The following is a 19,328-nucleotide window of genomic DNA, read 5'->3' as shown; positions in this document are numbered from 1 at the left end:
GGGGCGAAATCTGTTCACCAAATGTTCTGATCTGATTCCCTGCCACAGGTTGTCTGAGGAGTGCCACATGCATCATTTTTTTCTGTTACCCACATCCTTGAGTCACATTCTTCTCCAAGCTGGCAGATAGGATGACTCATTCCTATTGGCAGGCTATTTTTATGAAAAGCTTTTTACCAGAGACTGTGGGTGAGCTGGGTGGTACTGGAGAGGAGACAACCTTTTGTGTTCCGTCTCTTTTAATGAGAGGTGACCGATCGGCTTTTGTTTACAAGCGCAGTGACTTTTAATTGCGTTTCTTGCAGTCTGACCCTTGCACTAGAGGCCCTGGTACTCCGACAGACGGTCGGTCGAGGAACTTTGGTCGACTTTCACATCCAATCACCCGAGCTTAAAGCTGTAAGTACCTAAATCCAAAACAGCCGACGAACAGTCCAGACACCCAAACAAGGGCCTCCTGCCCCGTGGTGAAATACCCTTTAATTGCCTTTAATTGAAGACCTGAAGCTGTGAATCACCCAGAGAGAGAATGAACTGTTAATGAGAGCAGCATCTTCAGCGTTTGATTTCTACATTCTTCCAGCAGAGGCTTGCACAGAACTCAGCATCTCCCGCTTATTTCACCTCTGACTGCACGCCTGCCAGCGCCGGCGGCCGGATTAAGACCGAGGGGTGAGGTCTGGGCCGAGACAATGGCGGCCTTGTGACCTGGAGCGCCAGATCCAGCGAGCACGCGCGGCGCTGGCAAACGTCATGCTCTGAGTCACATGGTCCCGAGTCATACGGACGCGGTAATGAGGTGGCGGTGGGATGTCCCGTGTGACGCTGCGAGGGGCCTGTTTTTTGTCTCCCAACATCGGACACGTTCTCCACTAGCTCGTTAGTGAGCCTCGGTCAGCTGGGAGTTTAAGGGGCAGGCGCTGTGATGTGAGCGTCTGTGTCCAGCCGTTTTAGACCAAAAGCTGCGGGTTCAGTGCACTGATTGACTGAAGCCCGCTGGTCTCAATCAGAGCTTCAGCACAGTAGGGGCCTTTGTGATTATGCCTCTGTGATTTGTCAGTCACGGGCTTTAATCCCACATCGGTCTCTCCTGCTGTGGCATCAGACTAGATAACTTAATGCTGCAAAAAGACTCCCAGCTGTGGAAATGGATAACTGAATATTATAGCAGCTATGCTTTACAAGACATTATGATCATTTTCATGTGGTGGTGTGTTCGTATAAATCTAGATGGTTGCAGGATCAATTCTTGGGTAGGATGTAACAATGCAATCATTTTTTTGTTGTCACTGTGTTGTGCATATTGGTTTACACTGGTCAGCACAAGTGAAAGGAAGACACTTCCTCTTTAGGAGAATGCAGAGGAGAGAGGATGATCCTCTGGAAGGCCCATAGCAACACTTCCACTCAGACAATCGTGCAGGAGACGAAAGCATCCAGGGAGTGGAGCCAGGGGACATGACTTCACACACTGAGCTGATGAGAATGCCTCTCCGTAGCCAAGCGGGGATTTAGGTGATCTGATCCACCATGTTTGAAGTTCTGAGGCACTTGAAGTAACTCATCCATCCGTTCATTTCTGGAAACCCTTCCCAGAAGTAAAAAAAGGAGCCAGAGGTTTGCATGGAAACAGAACAAGAGGAGATTAATAAGGGAAAGGGAAAATAAACCATAGAATCCTTTTTATGGGCAGTCAGTGTGCATGTGATGACAGAAGCATGTTGACATGGGAATTTGCAAAATTCGCCCAGATGAGAGACATGCATTCATAATATTATTTCATGTTGTGTCTCGGCACATCTCCAGCCTCCAGCTCTACTTTTTGAAGCCAAGTAAAGTTTGATGTCGTCACCCTGTAAAAAGGGAGGAATATGAGACACAAAACACTTATGCTACACAAAACATCTGGCAAATCTTTAGGTTTTGACAGGAAGTCTTTAAATAATAATAAAAGAAAATCTAGGTTAGATGTCCTCCTTGACTTCACGCCGTTCTATCAAATTATTTCCTTACATTCAGTCTTCAAAGTGTCACATAAAAACAAATGAGACACAACTGTCCAGAGAGTCAGTTGTCATCCGTGTTGCTGACGGATCCGCCGCCTCTGAAGTCTAGCGGTGGCACGCCGAGATGTGGAGCAACATCTGCTAGTGGGAGGACGGGATGCTGCGAAAAACGGGTGACGGGCAGGCAGGGAGCGCGGTCAGGCGCCCGGGCGAGTGGTGACAGATGGTCGAGTCATCCCGGCACGACGTCGCCCCGCCGCGCAGACATGAGGTGGGCGGCAGGGGTGGGCGGAGCGGGGCGTCTTTGCATTGAGCGAGGCCCGATAACAACATAAATATCAGACCGGGCTTCGGCCCCTCGCCTGACGGGGAGCGGAGGCGAGCTGAGCTGCTGTCTGAGGTCCTTGAGTTTGTTGAGGAGCTTTTTTCTGAAAGCGCCTCTAAACAGCATGTGAGAATCAGACTGTGGCATAACAATCCCAAAGAATCAGATGCACTGTTACACACCTGGATCGTGAGCGCTGGGTGTTAGGTTGTGGGGTATTCATCAGCAGTGCTTTAAGCTCTTTATGGAGGATTTCTGGTTCCCTGATGGAATGCTGCTATTTCCGAACACATGAGCAAGATGCTTATTCTGGACTGTTGATCGTTTATGGTAATGTGGGCATACGCTCTTGAAAGCCATGTCCGTAGGCTTCAAACTTTGCAATTGCCTCTGAGTGTGTGTGTGTGTGTGTGTGTGTGTGTGTGTGTGGGGGGGGGTTGAATAGCAGCCTAGGGGCCTCCACAGGTCAGTCAGTGGAATAGCCCCCCACACACAATCTGTTCCATTCAGCCTGTGTTTAATAAGATCACAGGGCTTGGCCCAACGATTGAGGCTCTGCACCGAGGCTCTCTGTGTCACTGACACTGAGAGGTGTCAAGTGGCAGGAGATAAAAGGCCTTGGTTCACTGCACCTGACAAATCTGTGTTTCAGAGAGCGAGGAGCCCTGACACATCGCTGCAGGAACACCCCTTCCTTGAACTACGCCTCCACGGCAACGCTTTTATGCTCCACACAGACATTTCATCTGCATATCTTCATCCAGCAGTTTGCATCAGGTGCAAAGGAACACAGTTTATTTTAGATTAATGCTTCTGTGTATTGAACAATTTTAACATAATAATTATTCATGATGTGCTATTAAACAAGTCATTTGACGTTCTCAGAGTTGCTATCAGCAAATGTATGCTCCTTAATTAACATCTGCCATGACTCAGGAAGAAAATAACAGAGTACGCTGTTAAATAAATTATGTTGATTTTAAAACGCTGCTTTGCCTTCTTATACAGCATGGATAAATTACTTCGGCACAAGACCAATTTAAAGTGGAATGCAAGGATAAGCTTTGCAAGAACAGACAAACTGCAGAAGTACTTTGAGCAGGATAAATATTTCAGTACTTAAAGTGCACCAAGGGCTATTCTTATAATATTCCACAATTTACTTACTTATTATTATGTATATTCATGCATTTCTAGCGTTACATGTGTATTTTGTCTGAGAAGTGAAATGAGTTCCATTGTTTCACATACCAAATGCACATACTTACATGGGGCAGTTGTATGTTTGACATGTTCTTGATAACCTTTTGCTTGGTTGCCATCCTGCACTGTCACACTGTCTCTATTTACATCCTTTGAAACAACTATCAGTTAAAAATGTCATCTATCATCATGGCAGATTTTATTTTTTTTACAAGAATTAATTCATGATGTGAGGAGTGTGGGCCTTGCACAAATAAAAAATTGATCTCAAAGGGATCTTTGAACACAAAGACATCATCAGAACACTACAAGAAAGAATCTACAATTTTAAAAGAAACACTTTTATTATAGTATTATTCGTTTAAAAAAAGGCTCATGAGATTAATTTTCTAAAATGGGGTTTTTTTGAAGAAATGCTTCCTTACACAACTGCCACGTTATCTAAGGACAATGCTTTGTCCTACCGTTATACATAACACTTTCATAAAGTGATCTTAGAAAATATTGCGTGCTGGTGTATAATGTTTTCTGAAATATAGTCTTATGTCTTGCCTGACTAAATTGAATACAAGAAAAATCACAGCCAGAAATTACCTCATAAAACCCTAAAACAGTTTCAATTTGGTGCACAAGTGATTGGTACATGGTTACATTTACCAGCCTGTCACTCTACATCCTAGGTTAAAGAATTAATTTCCTTTCATTGCCATGCACGGTTGATGCTCTGGCAGCCCAGGAACAGGCCACTTTGTTCCCAGCAGGTGGAGAAGAGTGAAAAGAATCCAACCTCTTTCTGCACAAGGCAAACCAGAACAGGCAGAATAAATTGATCACCGATAGATGCCGATGATCGTTGGAATCCGCATTGACGGTGCTCTGGGAGCGGGCTAGGCAACTGTCTACAGGCGAGGTGAGAGCGCTCAAGTTGTGAGCGCAACGGTTTCAACCCACGCCCCCAACCTCCATCTGAGGTTTTCCCCTCTTTTTGAGGAAAGCCAGGACTATACTCGTGGGGCCTCTTGGCTTGCTCTCCACTGCAGCTCAGTAAACAGTCTCCTCCAGACGCCGGCCACTCTAATCCCTCTTCAGCGTCTCTGGAACGTGCCACGCTGCACCTTTAAATAAACATAGGGGGCTTACGCCTCCATTAGTGTTTATCCCTAATCTTTAACATCCTCAACCTGCTAATTGGTTTTTACTAACAGTGGGGCAAGGGAGTAGGGGGTGGAAGCTAGGCTGCCAATCGCACGCCAAGCAAACCAAGGCAGATCCACTTAAAAGGAGAACTACGGCCGTAGCGCCAGTATCAGAATTGCGACGATAATCCGGGGCCTCCCTTTGTAAATGCCTCTAGCCCTTTTTTCACATCCCAACCCACCCCATCCCATCTCCCCTGCCTCCCCTCCCCACCTTCCCATCCTCCCCCTGCCTGAGGCTGGGTTGAACTTGATGCCTGCAGCCTTTTGAATGGACACTGGGAAAACAGAGTTATCATTGTTTGCGCCTATTATGTTGCTAGTCGGTGGATAAACACAAGGCCTTGTTCCCCATAGCCACTAATCCTTCGCCTCAAAGACTTCACAATGAAATTCAGATTTCCTACTGCTGCATAGTGAAACAGCCCAATGGGGCTCCAGGGCTTTTGGCTGAAAGCAAGTTCTACTCCCCTTTCTATTCTTCTTTAATTTCTTTTTTTTTTCCTTTCAGTTTTAAGGTGCTTTATTGATGTGACATAACATGTGCTGCCTAAGCACAAGCAGAAAGCAGCAACAAACAGCAAATACTTGTAAAGATAATCTGACAGCTCTCAACCTCAACAATGTAAGGTTAAATGAACAAAATGACAAACATTGCTATTAGTATATTAACAATCATTACGACAACATTAAGAATGAAATTGATGAGCCTGGTCATGTACAAATTGGTTTTATAATCCATCCATCCATCTTTACCTCTGCTATATCTGCAGCATATATACCAGGTTTTGGGGCTGTGTGACCTTCGCCTGGTAAGGTTTTTTTTGCCTGAAAGTATGACCACATTTGGAAACAATGATTTCATCTGTTTATTTTATTGCTTGTCAAAACTGGTCAAATTTCTCCCAACCTCTTCCGTCCTGCAGTGGTCTCAACACCTGTTTCCTCCAGAATGCCGGGCTTTCATGTGTTGTCTTATTTCAATGGATAATTCCGCAATTCATAATGAAAATTGATTGTTAACTCTTGGTTAAACTATGATGTTGCTGGCTATCATGGCTGTGCCTATGATCGGAAAATTCAAAAATGTATTATACACGCAGCTGAAATCCTTTATCTCACGAAAGTTTTTACAAATCTTTAGAACAACATTGGGCCCCACAGTCAATACCGTTCTGATGTCCCAGGAGTTACGGTTGTGATGGCTTACTTATACATATTTGCCAATTAGCTAATTGCAGTAAAAGCTACAAGATACCCTTCTTCTTCGGCTGTGTTTGGGATAGCATTAGCCGTTATTTAAAACGGTACCATACCGCCACCTGCCGTACTGGAATAAGACATGGGACATCGACAGAAACTTGTGGCCTCTCAGTTCCCGCTTTTAAACTTCTCTCCCATGATGTAATTCAGCACTTAATTGCACGTAATAAACAAATGTGTTTTTGAAGGTCTATTTAATAGAACGATAAAACAAAGGTGTTTATTCAATTTATTTTGATCACGTTACTCCTTAAACTGGTGATAAACCCTTTATGCCCAATTCCTGGTCATGGTAGAATCGCCCTTACCGGCTTAATAGGCTACTCTTAATAGTATTCATACTTGACGTACCTTAATATCTCACATGTGCTGACACATCATTCCTCATACCAATGTAGTTAGTCGATACAGAGAAATACACTCAAATTTGTAGATAACTGTCCAACAGGAGATGAACCATGAGAGAACCGCCTCATTTCCATTTTATTGCTTGTCTGATAGATTAGCCCCGATATCGATGCTTGCTTTTCATTGGTCACTGTTTTACAGGGAAACAGATTTATTTCATTCAAAAACCAAATCAGAACAAACACACCCAAAGGTGCATCTGCTGCTCTTGATACATCAAAGTTGAATTCCAGATGTACGGTACTATAGCATAGTTTTTCGGGAGAAATTCTGCAAAGAAAGACTAATCTATATGTCTATGCATCAATATGTTCGTTTAGTTCATGATATATATTAGACCATCCATGTCTGTTATTATCAGTGAATCTGCGCAGCACTGGTCTTGAAGACCTGTGAACAAGACTGCATTCATATGCGTCATCTCTGCTAACCAATCACAGGACGCATACGCAATACGTCATTGTCGATTCTTGCGACGCAGGCAGATGGTTGTATTCCGCTGTGAATTCTGGGAGATTTAGTTGAGGATGGCGACTTCGTTAGGAGCGAATACGTACAATAGACAAAACTGGGAAGACGCGGTACGTTTTAAATGAAAATGTCTTAAATTCTCCGTGAGGTTTACGTGTTTGTTTGCTGAAGCTAAGTTTTAGTTTATGTCAAAATATCAGAATGCGTGAAGAGATATTTCCGTTTTGAAAAGCATGTCAACGAGCCCGCTCCAGTCAGATACAATATAGTCTGTTTTCAGTTCACATTGTTAGACAACGCTACTTATTGCATTGTTTAAATGTCGTACCTGTTTGAGAAAAAAAAATCATTATCTCAATGGCTTGCAATTAAACTTAATTGTGTCACTAAGTGACGGTAAGTTTTTTATCGTATTGCCTGTAAGAATCAATGGAAGACGCACGGTTTTATCTTGCTGACTAGCTTGGAAACGTCAACTAACTCCAGTAACAGTATATTTCATAATAAGACATCTAAAATGGCTTGCTAAGTGACTGAGTTTTCACCCTGTCACTACCATTGTGCAGTTATGCACCTAACAGTTAACTGTCAACGCGTCAGAGTGAGTTTCTTTTGTTATCTAATGTGCAATATCTAAGTAGCTGCGGTGCACCCAAATCGTTGACTAGGATAGACAAGCTGGGAAAGTGATTATTGCGGGATAGCTAACATCGACTAGTTTGCTTCCCGTCACCCCCCACAAAAAGTTTATTGCCTAGGCTAGTTACAGCTTTTTGTCTTACATTAACAACGTAGCCAGCGAGCTAAGTTCATTTACATTCAGTCCATTTACGTTATAGCCATTCCTCACACTTCGGTGCAAAAAAGGGTCGTAAATTCAGTAGCTACCTAGTTAACACATTTAAAGACAGCTTGGTAGCTAGCTAGTTAGCTAACAACCTCCCCGAGTGAATACTCCACGAATTGTCGCATGAATACAAGTTGTCATTAATCACTGTCGACATGTGAATAAATTAATTTGCACGTTATAGGATTGATTGAGCTATCAGTGTAGACAGGCGACTATGCGTAGCTTCTAGCGTTTGTTAAATGCCTTTGCCTGGAAAGCAGTGACACCACCCACATTGTACATCGCAGATAGTGTTCGCTGTCAGGTTATCTTTTAGGGCAGGGCAGTTGAGCCTTAGCTAACTTTAATGACCTAGTTGGCTACTTTTGTCTTGGTCAAGGTGACGTTGCCATAGAGAGGTGACCTTTGGGCCACGTGTGATTCTTCTGTGACATTCTGTGATCTCTGCCGCACGCCAGTTCGTGTAGTTTGGTTGGCCCCTTTGACCCTGATCTTATTTTTCATTGGGCAGCAGTGTGGGGCCTTGGGAGCCAGCGTACATGAACTTGACTGTGTAGCGTGTTTCTGTGATGAGTGAGGGAAGATCATTGCAGTGCTTCTTCAGATAGGGGGTGTAACATGAGAAATATGTGAGGAAAATAATATTTTTAGAGGCCGGCTCTGGATTTTTGACACTACAAGTATTGCTCTCTTTTTTTAATGCCCCATAACACATTTTGACATCAGTTCCATTGACAAATACAGGATTACTTTCCCATACAAATTAAGGATTTCTACTGTAACAATTCCTGGTACAAGAAGTAACCAATCGTTTTTGCTTTTCCTTTCACTGAAAAAAATGTTTGCCTTGTGTGCGCTGCCAAAAGATGCAACATTAAAAGTCTTTCGGAAGATAAGAGCATCTGCTAAGTGGCAAAATGCAAATGCATTAATAGCGGAATCCCTTGTGCGTCAGTCAGCGTGGCCCATGCCAGGAGCGCCACGGCCAGCAGGAAGTGTGGCAGGAGCAGTGTGTGTTTCCTGCTGACGGGACACTTTCTTCCCTCATTGGGGGATTCCCTCCCCATGTCCCCCTTGCAGAGTCAGAGCCTTGGCCCACGTGCTTCTGCCTTTTATAGCCACGGCGCAGGATAGGACCACCAGGTGAAAGAGAACACACAGGGGAAACTGCCAGAAGTGGGCAGCTCTGTTCGCTATGGCCCGGCAGGCTCTCATGCTGACGTGCCCTCGTACCTAATGCCAAACCAGGCAGCTCATTTCAACAAGGGCGCACAGAGGACAATTAATGCAATAAATATTCATACATATTCCCCACTTAGAGACAGAGAGAGAGAGAGCCAGAACACTGAAAACAAGTTGCCTGTAAGTCATTACAGAGACATACATACCCGTGCAAAACCTGGCATCACTGCACATTACATGGGGGCTCAAGGATGTGCTGTACAGTCACAGCAGAATATGCACACCCAAGTGCACGTGTGTATATGGAATAAGCTTACAGGGACGTTTTCTTGGTTTGAAGCCACGTGATTGATATCGATTAAACTGGATGTGTGTGAATAGAAACCTTGTGTTCTCAATTCTCCTGGCAGGTGAGAAACCAAAAAGGAGCCTGGTGAGGCCTAAAAGGTTGCTGGCATGTGTGCGTGTGGAGGAAAGACTCTTGCACGTGGCTATCACTGAAGTACTGAATCCTTTTCCTACAGGATTTTCCCATCCTGTGTCAGACATGTTTGGGCGAGAATCCCTACATTCGGATGGTAAGTAGGTGAATGTGGAATGCATGTGATGTAATGGAATGGGTAATGCATTTCCCGCTTTGCTTTCCTTATGTGCCGACAGAAGCGTAGCATGCAAAATGATGAAAATGGAATAATGTTATGTTTTTCCGCTGTGTTCTGTGCTGTAACTCAAAGCAGGCTCATGTTTTTTTTTGTGTTTTTCTTTTTTTAAGACAAAAGAGAAGTATGGAAAGGAATGCAAGGTAAGGGCATACTGTGCCTCAGCTCTGTGCGTGTGTGTGTGTGCGTGTGTGTGTGCGTGTGCGTGTGTGTGTGTGTGCGCGTGTGTGCGTGTGCGCGCATGTGTGCGTGTGCGCGCATGTGTGTGTGTGCGCGCATGTGTGTGTGTGTGCGTGTGTGTGTGTGTGCGTGTGCGCGCATGTGTGTGCGTGTGCGTGTGTGTGTGTCTGTCTATGACTTTTTTTAAATGGGGGCATTGCTGTGATAAATTAACCTTATCATTGTCAGCTGGCACAACATGCTTCATGCCGGGTTTGGGTTGGGTTGCCGCTGTTTTGCTCGCTTTACTGTTGGTGCTGTTTTATCATTTTGTACTTAAGAGGTTTACAGTCATTTCAACCCCAAGCAATTAATTGGAGATTAAGGGGGGTGCTTTGAGACATATCCTTGTTTGTACTTCACAGACCATTCATAATGAGCCACATGCAAGTGTTCTCTGCAGGTTCAGATAACAAGGGTAAAAAAAAAAAATCTTTCAGAATAATTCATTCACCACCCTCACTGTTTTTTTTTTTTAAGTTGTATAAAATATGCATGCACTGTACTGAAGCACAGCCGAACACAGGCCTTTGAACAGAACAATAGCACTTTTAAACTGATATTAAAAGATTCTTCCGAGCATTTCATCGTCAAGTAATTGTAATATTTGCCCTTTTGTTAATAATCCACATCAAAAAAAGCCAATGTAACGTTTGATGTCAGACTTTCAGAAACATTTGCCAGAGACAGATAGTGGTGGGTGTTTTACCATGGGGAAACAGGCTTACAGAATTACATGAAAAAAAATACCATCTTTAGGCAGAGTAAGAACGCCTCATAAGCAAGTCTCACCTCTTTGTAGCTCTGTCTCTTTTGAGATGAAAGGTAGTGTTGTTCTATGAGCAGATAAACCCCAGGGACAGTGTTTGCTCTAATGTAGCAAGCAATTAAAAACGCCTCATAAGGGGAATCTTTTAGGATTATGCTCGGGACGTTGCACCACATGCTTTCCCCCCGGGGGGTTCATTTTGAAACAAATGTGCTGACTTTTTGCAGAAAGTATCATTAACTTTAAAGTTAGGGAGCATGTTAGGTATCATATTCCAGCAAGTGGCCATGGTAACGCCCTGTAACGTGGTGTCTTGGGTGACAGTGTAGCATAAGGAATAAAATTCGTAACCGAAAGGGTGCTGGTCCGATTCCCTGCTGGGGTACTGTTGCTGTACCCTTGGGCAAGGTTCTTCACCCACAACTGCCTCCGTAAATATCCAGCTGTATAAATGGATAACATTGTAAAAAAAAAACTGTAACCGAAGTAAGTTGCTCTGGATAAGAGTGTCTGCCAATCATGTAATGTAAATGCCGCCCCCCCCCCCCCGCAGATCTGTGCCCGGCCCTTCACCGTGTTCCGCTGGTGCCCCGGGGTGCGCATGCGCTTCAAGAAGACGGAGGTCTGCCAGACATGCAGCAAGATGAAGAACGTCTGCCAGACGTGTCTCCTGGACCTGGAGTACGGTGCGTCCCTCCCGGCTGCACTGACTCCCCCGCCCCCGCCCACACTGCGTTTCGCAAGGACGCGTCAAGCGACAACCTCGTTTCATCCAGAAGTAGCCCTGCGTTACATAAAACATAAACCATCTTGAAGCCTGACCTTGCTTTGCTTTGATGTGCCACGAATCGGTTTTATGACCTTCAGAAAGATACGCCAGCTCCAAAACTCACTTAGGACAGGGCGTGGCAGTAAAGTGAAGATCACCTTCCATTACGCTCCTGTGCCAGTGTTGTCAGACTTACTGGAGTCTGTGCAAGAAATGCTTTGGGGAGCAAGCCACTTGACACTGTTGGGAATTGGACAGTTAAAAGTATGCAAGAATTTGGTTTGAAATTAATAGCAAATGTGTGTCCTGTGTGCGTCCACAGACCTACTCAGTTTGGCAGATTGGTTCGCAGCACCCCAATCTAAAGTTTCTCTTGCTTTTCATCCCCTTTCATTTGTTTCCTTTAATGAGGGATCAACAGTCAGATATGTTGGTTTTTCTTTTTTTTTTTTTTTGAAGGCTTGAAATAGATCTAATCTTTAAGCTCCCAGTTTTTTTGCCCGGATGTCTTTTGTCTGCCCGTATCCATGGTTACTGTAAAGTCATTCTCCTCAATCGACAGGCTTGCCCATCCAGGTCCGCGACACCGGCCTGGCGATCAAAGACGACATGCCGAAGTCAGATGTGAATAAGGAGTACTACACCCAGAACATGGAGAGAGAGGTAATGCGTTTATGGGACATATGGCTGCTTTACCCACAGGGTCACCTTATGCAGGGTTTCTCACATAGCCCTTTTTTATACGTTACATTACATTATTTGCATTTAGCAGACACTCTTATCCAGAGAGACTTACACAGCTTACAATTTTTACATTACCCATTTATACAGCTGGATATTTACTGAGGCAATTGTGGGTTAAGTACCTTGTCCAAGGGTACAATAGCAGTGTCCTAGTTGGGAATCAAAATGCTAACCTTTTGGTTATGAGGCGTTCTCCTTACCACAGTGTTACACTGCCCAGATAGATTCTACCCCACTTGGGCTGCCCTTCAGTTTTCTATATGTGGCTAACGACCAGTCAGTATTTTTCCTCACCTCGTTTGGTTTGTAATTGCATTTCTGTATTCGCAAGTACCCAAATGGTATTTTTATACCAGGTTCAAATTTCACCTATTTATTCACCCAGCACCCCCATTTCCTGGCCTGCCCCCACCTTAAGAAAACTCTCTTAAGAGAGTTTACACAGTACCGGTCAGTGGGGCGACAGCTGCAAGGATTCTGGTCCAGGATAAAAATACCCCCGTGAGTCTGGAGTCTGGGTTTTCAGTCTCTTGCTAATGAGCCTTCTGTCTGGCTCAGGTGTACCCAGAAACTACCCTGTTACCGCCCCCCTCTGGCACGGGGTAATCATAACGCTCCATGCTCCATCAGTCCACACCACTGAAGACAGCACAAATAAAGATGACCAGTCTCATTTTAATTTCAGAATTTCCCCATTTGTTATAGTGTTTAACGTGTCTTATATCCCTGAGAAGGACAAATTAACACCACAGGGGGCAGCCCAAATGTAGATGACATCTGTAATTATGACTACTTGCTGACTTACAGCGAGTAGAGAAAATAATGGAAACACCAAACAATATGGAGTGTTTATTAACTAATAACAGGTTTGGCCACCACCTGCCTTCAGTACAGATTCGGTCCTTCTTTGGATGTTGTTATACAAGGTTTGAACTGTTTCTAGTGGGATTTTGCAGTGTTCTTCAAGAAGGAAAACCTTCTTTTCTTTGAGAGGTAAAGGAGGTGGAACTCTACTCTGCCCTCTACACTGCAGAACTTCCCATAATGGTTCAGTGATGTTTAGATCTGGTGAGTGGGGAGGCTGAGGAAGGTGATTGACTTTGTTCTGCCACCAACCACTCTGGAATCCATTTATTGGTGTTCATGGGGGTGTTGTTGTCTTGGAGGAAAGAATGCTTGCATGGCAGTTTGTACAGACATTAATATTAAACTCCTATTTGACTCCTTTTTAATCTTGATTTGGTTACTTTAAAGTAGGAATCCTTTTTCGTTTTGTGTTTCCATTATTTTGTCTACCCTCCTGTGAGAATATCCCACATCTCCCACATCCTATTTGAATAAGGAAAATAAACACAGTTATCAGAACTTTCTCAGAAATAAATGCAATATAACTGAAGTAAGCATATAAACATGTCAGTAAAGGTCCTCACCAGTATTACAAGGTATATATATAACTGTAAACCCTGTACAATATAAAATAGCAGATAGTGTCAGGGAGAGATTACAGACCCAAACAACTGTAGGACTAGTTAAGATGGGTATCACACCAGATATCCTACAGTCTGAGGAATGTAAGCGAGGTGTATCAGTAGCTAAGTACTTGCTACAGTGTTATTTGAAGCAGTGACATTCGTATGCAAAGACACCTATGTCCAGTAGGTGGGATCATTGCTTGGTTAGATGAGGATCGGACTACAGCGTTTCTCATTTTGTCGCCCCTCACCGCAGATCCAGAACTCGGACGGGACGAGGCCCGTGGGGCTCCTGGGAAAGGCGCCCAGCTCCAGCGACATGCTGCTGAAACTTGCCCGCACCACGCCCTACTACAAGAGGAACCGCCCCCACATCTGCTCCTTCTGGGTGAAGGGCGAGTGCAAGAGAGGCGAGGAGTGTCCTTACAGGTGCGTAAAAAAGAAAAAAAAAAGGGTGGCTTCAGGTCACCGTGCTCTGGGGTCAGGGGGTCATGGGTTCAAATCCCTGAGCACGGTGCTTAATCTTAGTTGCTTCAGTAAAACATCCTGCAGATGATAATAAATGAGCAACTTAAGCTGTCAGGCAGATTTCACACACGAAGTGGCAGCGGCTGAGCCTCACCGCTAAGTGCAGTGCAGACGTTGAGTGGGCCTTTGCTGTTAAACAGCAGATATATGCTGCTGGCTGACTGTACAGCTGGCAGCTCTTTCACTTAGTCTCACATGCAATAAGCACACATTTGACCTTGAGGTTGTGAAAAGGACACATCCAGACCTTCAGTTGTTTTGCTCATTTTTCTCCCCTTTGCATCTTGCTACATCTGGGAGCCTGACAGTTGAATATGCAGTAGTGGGGCGGTCTACGGTTGTCACTGTAGAATCAGGCGAGTTTATGCGCACAGTGTCCGGCCTACCCCTGTGTGCCCTCTCACTTTTGGCTTGAGATGCAGTTCTCCTGAAATTTACCTAGATGGTGCTGTTTCACTGGAAATGTATCTACATTGCGTCCTCATTGTGGTGGTTAATGTGGCTATTTCCTACTACAAATTATGGCCACACTCACAAACAAGCCCCCTTCTTGATGAGTCTGGTGTCTACATTTTAACTAATGGGTTTCCTTCATACTCAGGATCATGTATTAATCTACTGGTAAGTTTAACGGCATGTATGTGGTCAAACAACTGGCACACAAGCCATGTTTCTACATGAGTAAACGTTATACAGATTATCTCTATCTCTGTGACTTGGTAACCCTTGTCTCCATGGCTCAGGCATGAGAAACCCACAGATCCTGACGACCCGCTTGCAGATCAGAACATTAAGGACCGGTACTACGGGATAAATGACCCAGTAGCGGACAAGCTGCTGAAACGGGCCTCCACCATGCCCCGCTTGGACCCGCCCGAGGATAAGTCCATCACCACGCTGTACGTGGGAGGACTGGGGGACAACATCACGGACGCGGATCTCAGGTGAGCGGCCCAGACACTACCTGAGGGGAGGAGGAGAGAACCTGCTCTGTTCTGCAGCGGGGTGATTGGCTGGTGTTTTATTCATTGCTGATTTAGAAACATTTCTGTTGTGTATACATTTCTGTTTATGAGCAGAAGTCATTGAATTAAACCGATGTCTATCAAAAGTATGTTTGCGCATACGTATGCATGTGTGTATGTGTGTAAGATTGTCGTTGGTTAGCAGGCAAGCTTACCCACGGCAAAGTGCCCCAGTGTGATCAAGATGTCTACAACAGCAAACAAAATTTTGGATCCCCATTGCATTTGAATACACCATGATCGTATTACACAGATTTAAATGTAAATGCTGTTCTTGGGATTCAGCATAGTCCAGTTATAAACGTGAACTTTATGTGCCAGCGTTTTCTGTGGGTGGAGACATTCAGCGCTGAGGTGAATGGCATCAGGCCCTTCCTCATGTGCCGTTGTTTTGGGGTGTCCTGCGCAGGAACCACTTCTATCAGTTTGGGGAGATCCGCACCACCACCATCGTCCAGCGGCAGCAGTGTGCCTTCGTCCAGTTTGCCACTCGCCAGGCGGCTGAGCTCGCCGCCGAAAAGTCCTTCAACAAGCTCATCATCAACGGCCGCAGGCTGACCGTCAAATGGGGAAGGTGAGGTGACTGCACATCGTGCTTGGGCCTAAGGGACAGACCGGCGTCCTATCTCCATATCTCCCAACACCTAATCTCTGCGCTGTCCGTCCCCAGAGTAGAAGCTGAGACGTCAGCCTAGCCTATTTTCCTTAACCAATGTGTTTGTGGAACAAACCAGTACGTTTGTCTGCAGCTGCAATCCTCAGCCTTTTTAGTCTGTCGCCCTCAGCTCTCTCAAGTGTAATGTCTGGACAACAATGCTGTGACTCTCAGAGTTAGTACTCAGGGAGTTATATTCTTACCCAGGCTTAAAGTAATAATTTGTTCTGTTCTGTTCTGTTCTGAAACTTTTTTTCTCCCATATGTGTGTTGTGTTCTCAAAACACCTACGAACAAAGGCACAGCTACTTTTGAATCCATTCACCGTGTAGCTACGACATCAGCCTGCGATGTTTTTTGGTAAAGCGCTTGTCTTTCCAGTTCAGAGATTTCTCCTTCACACCAGCTAGCTTGCCCTGGAATGAAATCTTGAAGTCACATAGCTGTCTTAGCTGGGTGTGTTACTTTGCATAATGTTTTGCACCCTAATTCTAGCCAGGCATCTATGGGTTGCTTAGGAGAAGTCAGAGAAATGCACTCATACTCCATTTGAGGTCTGCTGTCCTGGTTTACTCTGGGAATGTAGAGTGAAAACCAGCTGCCGTGTGGCACATAGTGATTGGTGGATTGCTTTCCTCACTCTTCTGCCTTCTGCAGAGGTTGCCTGCAGTGAAGCGAGCTTAATTCGAAATTCCCACTCAGGGTGATAAAGGGGGGGGGGGACAAAAAAAAAGCATCACATCAAGATGGCTGTTAGCATATGGATTCATTTATTTGCAATCCTCCCTGCTAGTGGTGCTAATTCTTCCTCCAAAAATGTATTTAAATTTGTTATGCACTCTGTAGCTCCTAATAAAATTTTTTTTTAATCAAGTTAATACTAACTTTAATCCATAAAGCTTTTGTTAATTATAAACATAATGATAATGGACCATGGAGTTTTGTTAATGGAGTGGGGGGATGTTTAATTAAGCTGGCGATGAACACAGCAGTATGTCTGTGAGCGGAGGGGTTCAGCCGAGGAGAAAGGAGTGGATGCTTGCAGACAGCCTTTTCTTGTGAAACATGTCCCCTGAGTGGCTGTTTGTGTGAAGGGTCCTTCGCGGCTGTGCAGTGAAAATGTGTCACTCTGTCTCAGGTCCCAGGCAGCCAGAGGGAAGGAGAAGGACAAGGACGGGGTGGGAGAGATGGGCATGAAGCTGGAGCCAGTGCCCGGGCTACCAGGAGGCGAGTGCTGTCTGTCTGTGTGTTTCTATGTCTGTCAGTCTCTGTCTGTCTGTGTGCCTGTGTCTGTGTGTCAGTGTGTCTATGTTTTTCTGTGTGTGTGTGTGTGTGTGTGCGTGCGCTTGTGTGTCCACTGACTCCTCCTCTGGCCAATGTCCCACAGCTCTGCCCCCGCCCCCCTCATCAGAAGAAGAAACCCCAGCCAACTACTTCAACCTGGGCCCCAGCACGTCCCCCGCAGTCATGAACATCGCCCTACCCCCACCGCCCGGCATCACAAACCCTCCTCCCCCAGGTACGCTCCTCCATCACGGGCAGCACTGCAGACATTATCGACCCAGCCCTATGCAAATAATCAATGTCTACAATAGGGTTTATTTAAAGGTGCACCTATTGAATTAATGTGGAATGTCCACAGAAAGCCCCTGAATAAGCCCTTAGAGTACCGAATCTGTGGAAATGCAGCTGCAGTACTTGTTCAGAGTGCAGACTGAGCCCTGCAGCCCAGGTCTGACAAATTGACTTTGTTCTGTGTGGAGTAGTTGTAGGTGTGTTAGCAGGGCACCCTCATCTGTGCTGCAGCGCCCTCTAATGGTTCATGAGGGACCAGCAGAGTCCCTTTGTGACATCAGCGTGGATGCGCCCAATCAGCATCTGCTCCGCTGTGGAGCAGTGTGGGACTTGCAGTGTGAATAACAGCCATATTTACATTTACATTTATTCATTTAGCAGACGCTTTTATCCAAAGCGACTTACATAGGTTACAGTTCTTTACAATGTTATCCATTTATACAGCTGGATATTTACTGAGGCAATTGTGGGTTAAGTACCTTGCCCAAGGGTACAGCAGCAGTGTCCCAGCGGGGATCGAACCAGCAACCTTTCGGTTACGAGTCCTGCTCCTTAACCACTATGCTACACTGCCGCCAACATATGCTGTGTCTGAGTGTGTCAGAGGTTTGCATTTTCCCTGCTGTTTATTTCTTCGAAGACAATCACCTGGTGGCAGGCAGATATTAACATTTCTGTTGTTTCTTCTCTACACTCACCATCATGTATGTTTAATTTCTTCTGCAAGGTTTTGGACCTCCAATGTTCCACTCCATGGGTTCGATGGGCCCTCCACCGCCCCCTCCCATGTCCATGAGAGCTCCCGGCCACATCCACTATCCTTCCCAAGATCCTCAGCGCATGGGTGCCCACGCCAGCCGCCACGGTGGCTCCTAGTCTCAAAGCTGCCTTGAGATGCCCAGCAACTGAATGGTCTCAGGAGGCGATTGTGGTGTTGTGAAACAGCTGCTTACGTATTTACTTTCACACAAATACGCAGTATTAACCCTTTATTGGAACAAAAAAGGTTGAAGTTGCATGAAATTACCATGAGTTGTTAAACTGAAACAAAATGCTCAGTGATGCTGCCATGTTGAAATGAGGCTTTTCTTAGTTTCATAAACCAAAAAAGCTGCACAATATTGTCTGCATCATGACTGACATAAAAGGGTTAACACTCCTTACAAACACCACCTGCGTCTCTCCTCTGACTGGCACAGCAGAGAGATGGAGGACAGCAGTTGTTACAGCCGGCTGTCCTCCACAGAAACGCCTGGTTTTTAGTAGCCCCACACCTTCTGTTCCTGTAGGTGTTGCTCTGTGTGGGGGCATTCACTGGTAAACTCAAGCCAGGGAGATGAGGATGTGGGTCAGCCTACAGACGCCCACTTTTTTATTCAGCATTCAGTGCTGACTGGTCAAAGGCAAAGCTGAGGTTTAAAGTGATAAACCGAGGTACCCAAAGCATTGGGATCTGCATAGTGCCACGCTTGTTCATTCTGTCATGGGAAAAACAGTATTTTTTTTAGTCTTGAGTGCATAATGTTGAGTGACAGGTGTTTGTCATTGCTGGTGTAGAAGGCTGAGTTTTTATGGAGACCTTGCGGGACGCCGTCGTCTCAGTTCAGCCAAATCAACCAGTGCCCTTTGTCTTTAGTATTGAATAAGCAAGTGTCTTGGTTTCAGCTTCCACAAGCCAGCCCTATAAAGAACAGTGTTCCTCACTCACAGTGACTGGCCCTTCAAGGGTAAGGCCAGTACCTTCATTCTGCCTGTAGATGGCGAAATGGCAGTGATAAGGGAACCCCAAGCAGTCGCAGCCTATGAATGGTGTCTGTTGTTTTTCTTTGTCTTGCATAACTTACAACATATGGCCAAAGCATGTTGTGGTGAGATTGCATTTGTCCCTATGTTTTAGGCTTTATAAAGCCTATATATGTTGTATACATACATACAAGTACACATACTTTCAGTTTGATAATTGTAGTATCAGTACTCAGTGCATCTGATCCAGGAAGTCATGAGAGCAA

At 45.1% G+C, this 19,328-nt stretch overlaps 1 protein-coding gene across 1 annotated transcript; it reads left to right on the top strand.

Moving 5' to 3' along the window:
• The first annotated feature begins 6,906 nt into the window (after positions 1 to 6,906).
• On the top strand, positions 6,907 to 19,258 carry LOC118791499 (pre-mRNA-splicing factor RBM22). Its single transcript, XM_036548874.1, has 11 exons — positions 6,907 to 6,982; positions 9,429 to 9,482; positions 9,677 to 9,706; positions 11,105 to 11,237; positions 11,883 to 11,983; positions 13,793 to 13,965; positions 14,808 to 15,008; positions 15,499 to 15,663; positions 16,883 to 16,971; positions 17,132 to 17,263; positions 18,047 to 19,258. The coding sequence occupies exons 1-11, from the start codon at positions 6,929 to 6,931 to the stop codon at positions 18,193 to 18,195; spliced, it is 1,281 nt and encodes a 426-aa protein (XP_036404767.1). The 5' UTR covers positions 6,907 to 6,928; the 3' UTR covers positions 18,196 to 19,258.
• Positions 19,259 to 19,328: the final 70 nt, after the last annotated feature.

This window comes from Megalops cyprinoides, chromosome 16, assembly GCF_013368585.1.
Source record: "Megalops cyprinoides isolate fMegCyp1 chromosome 16, fMegCyp1.pri, whole genome shotgun sequence".
Lineage (NCBI taxonomy): Eukaryota > Metazoa > Chordata > Actinopteri > Elopiformes > Megalopidae > Megalops > Megalops cyprinoides.
This window is presented reverse-complemented; position numbering and strand designations above follow the sequence as displayed.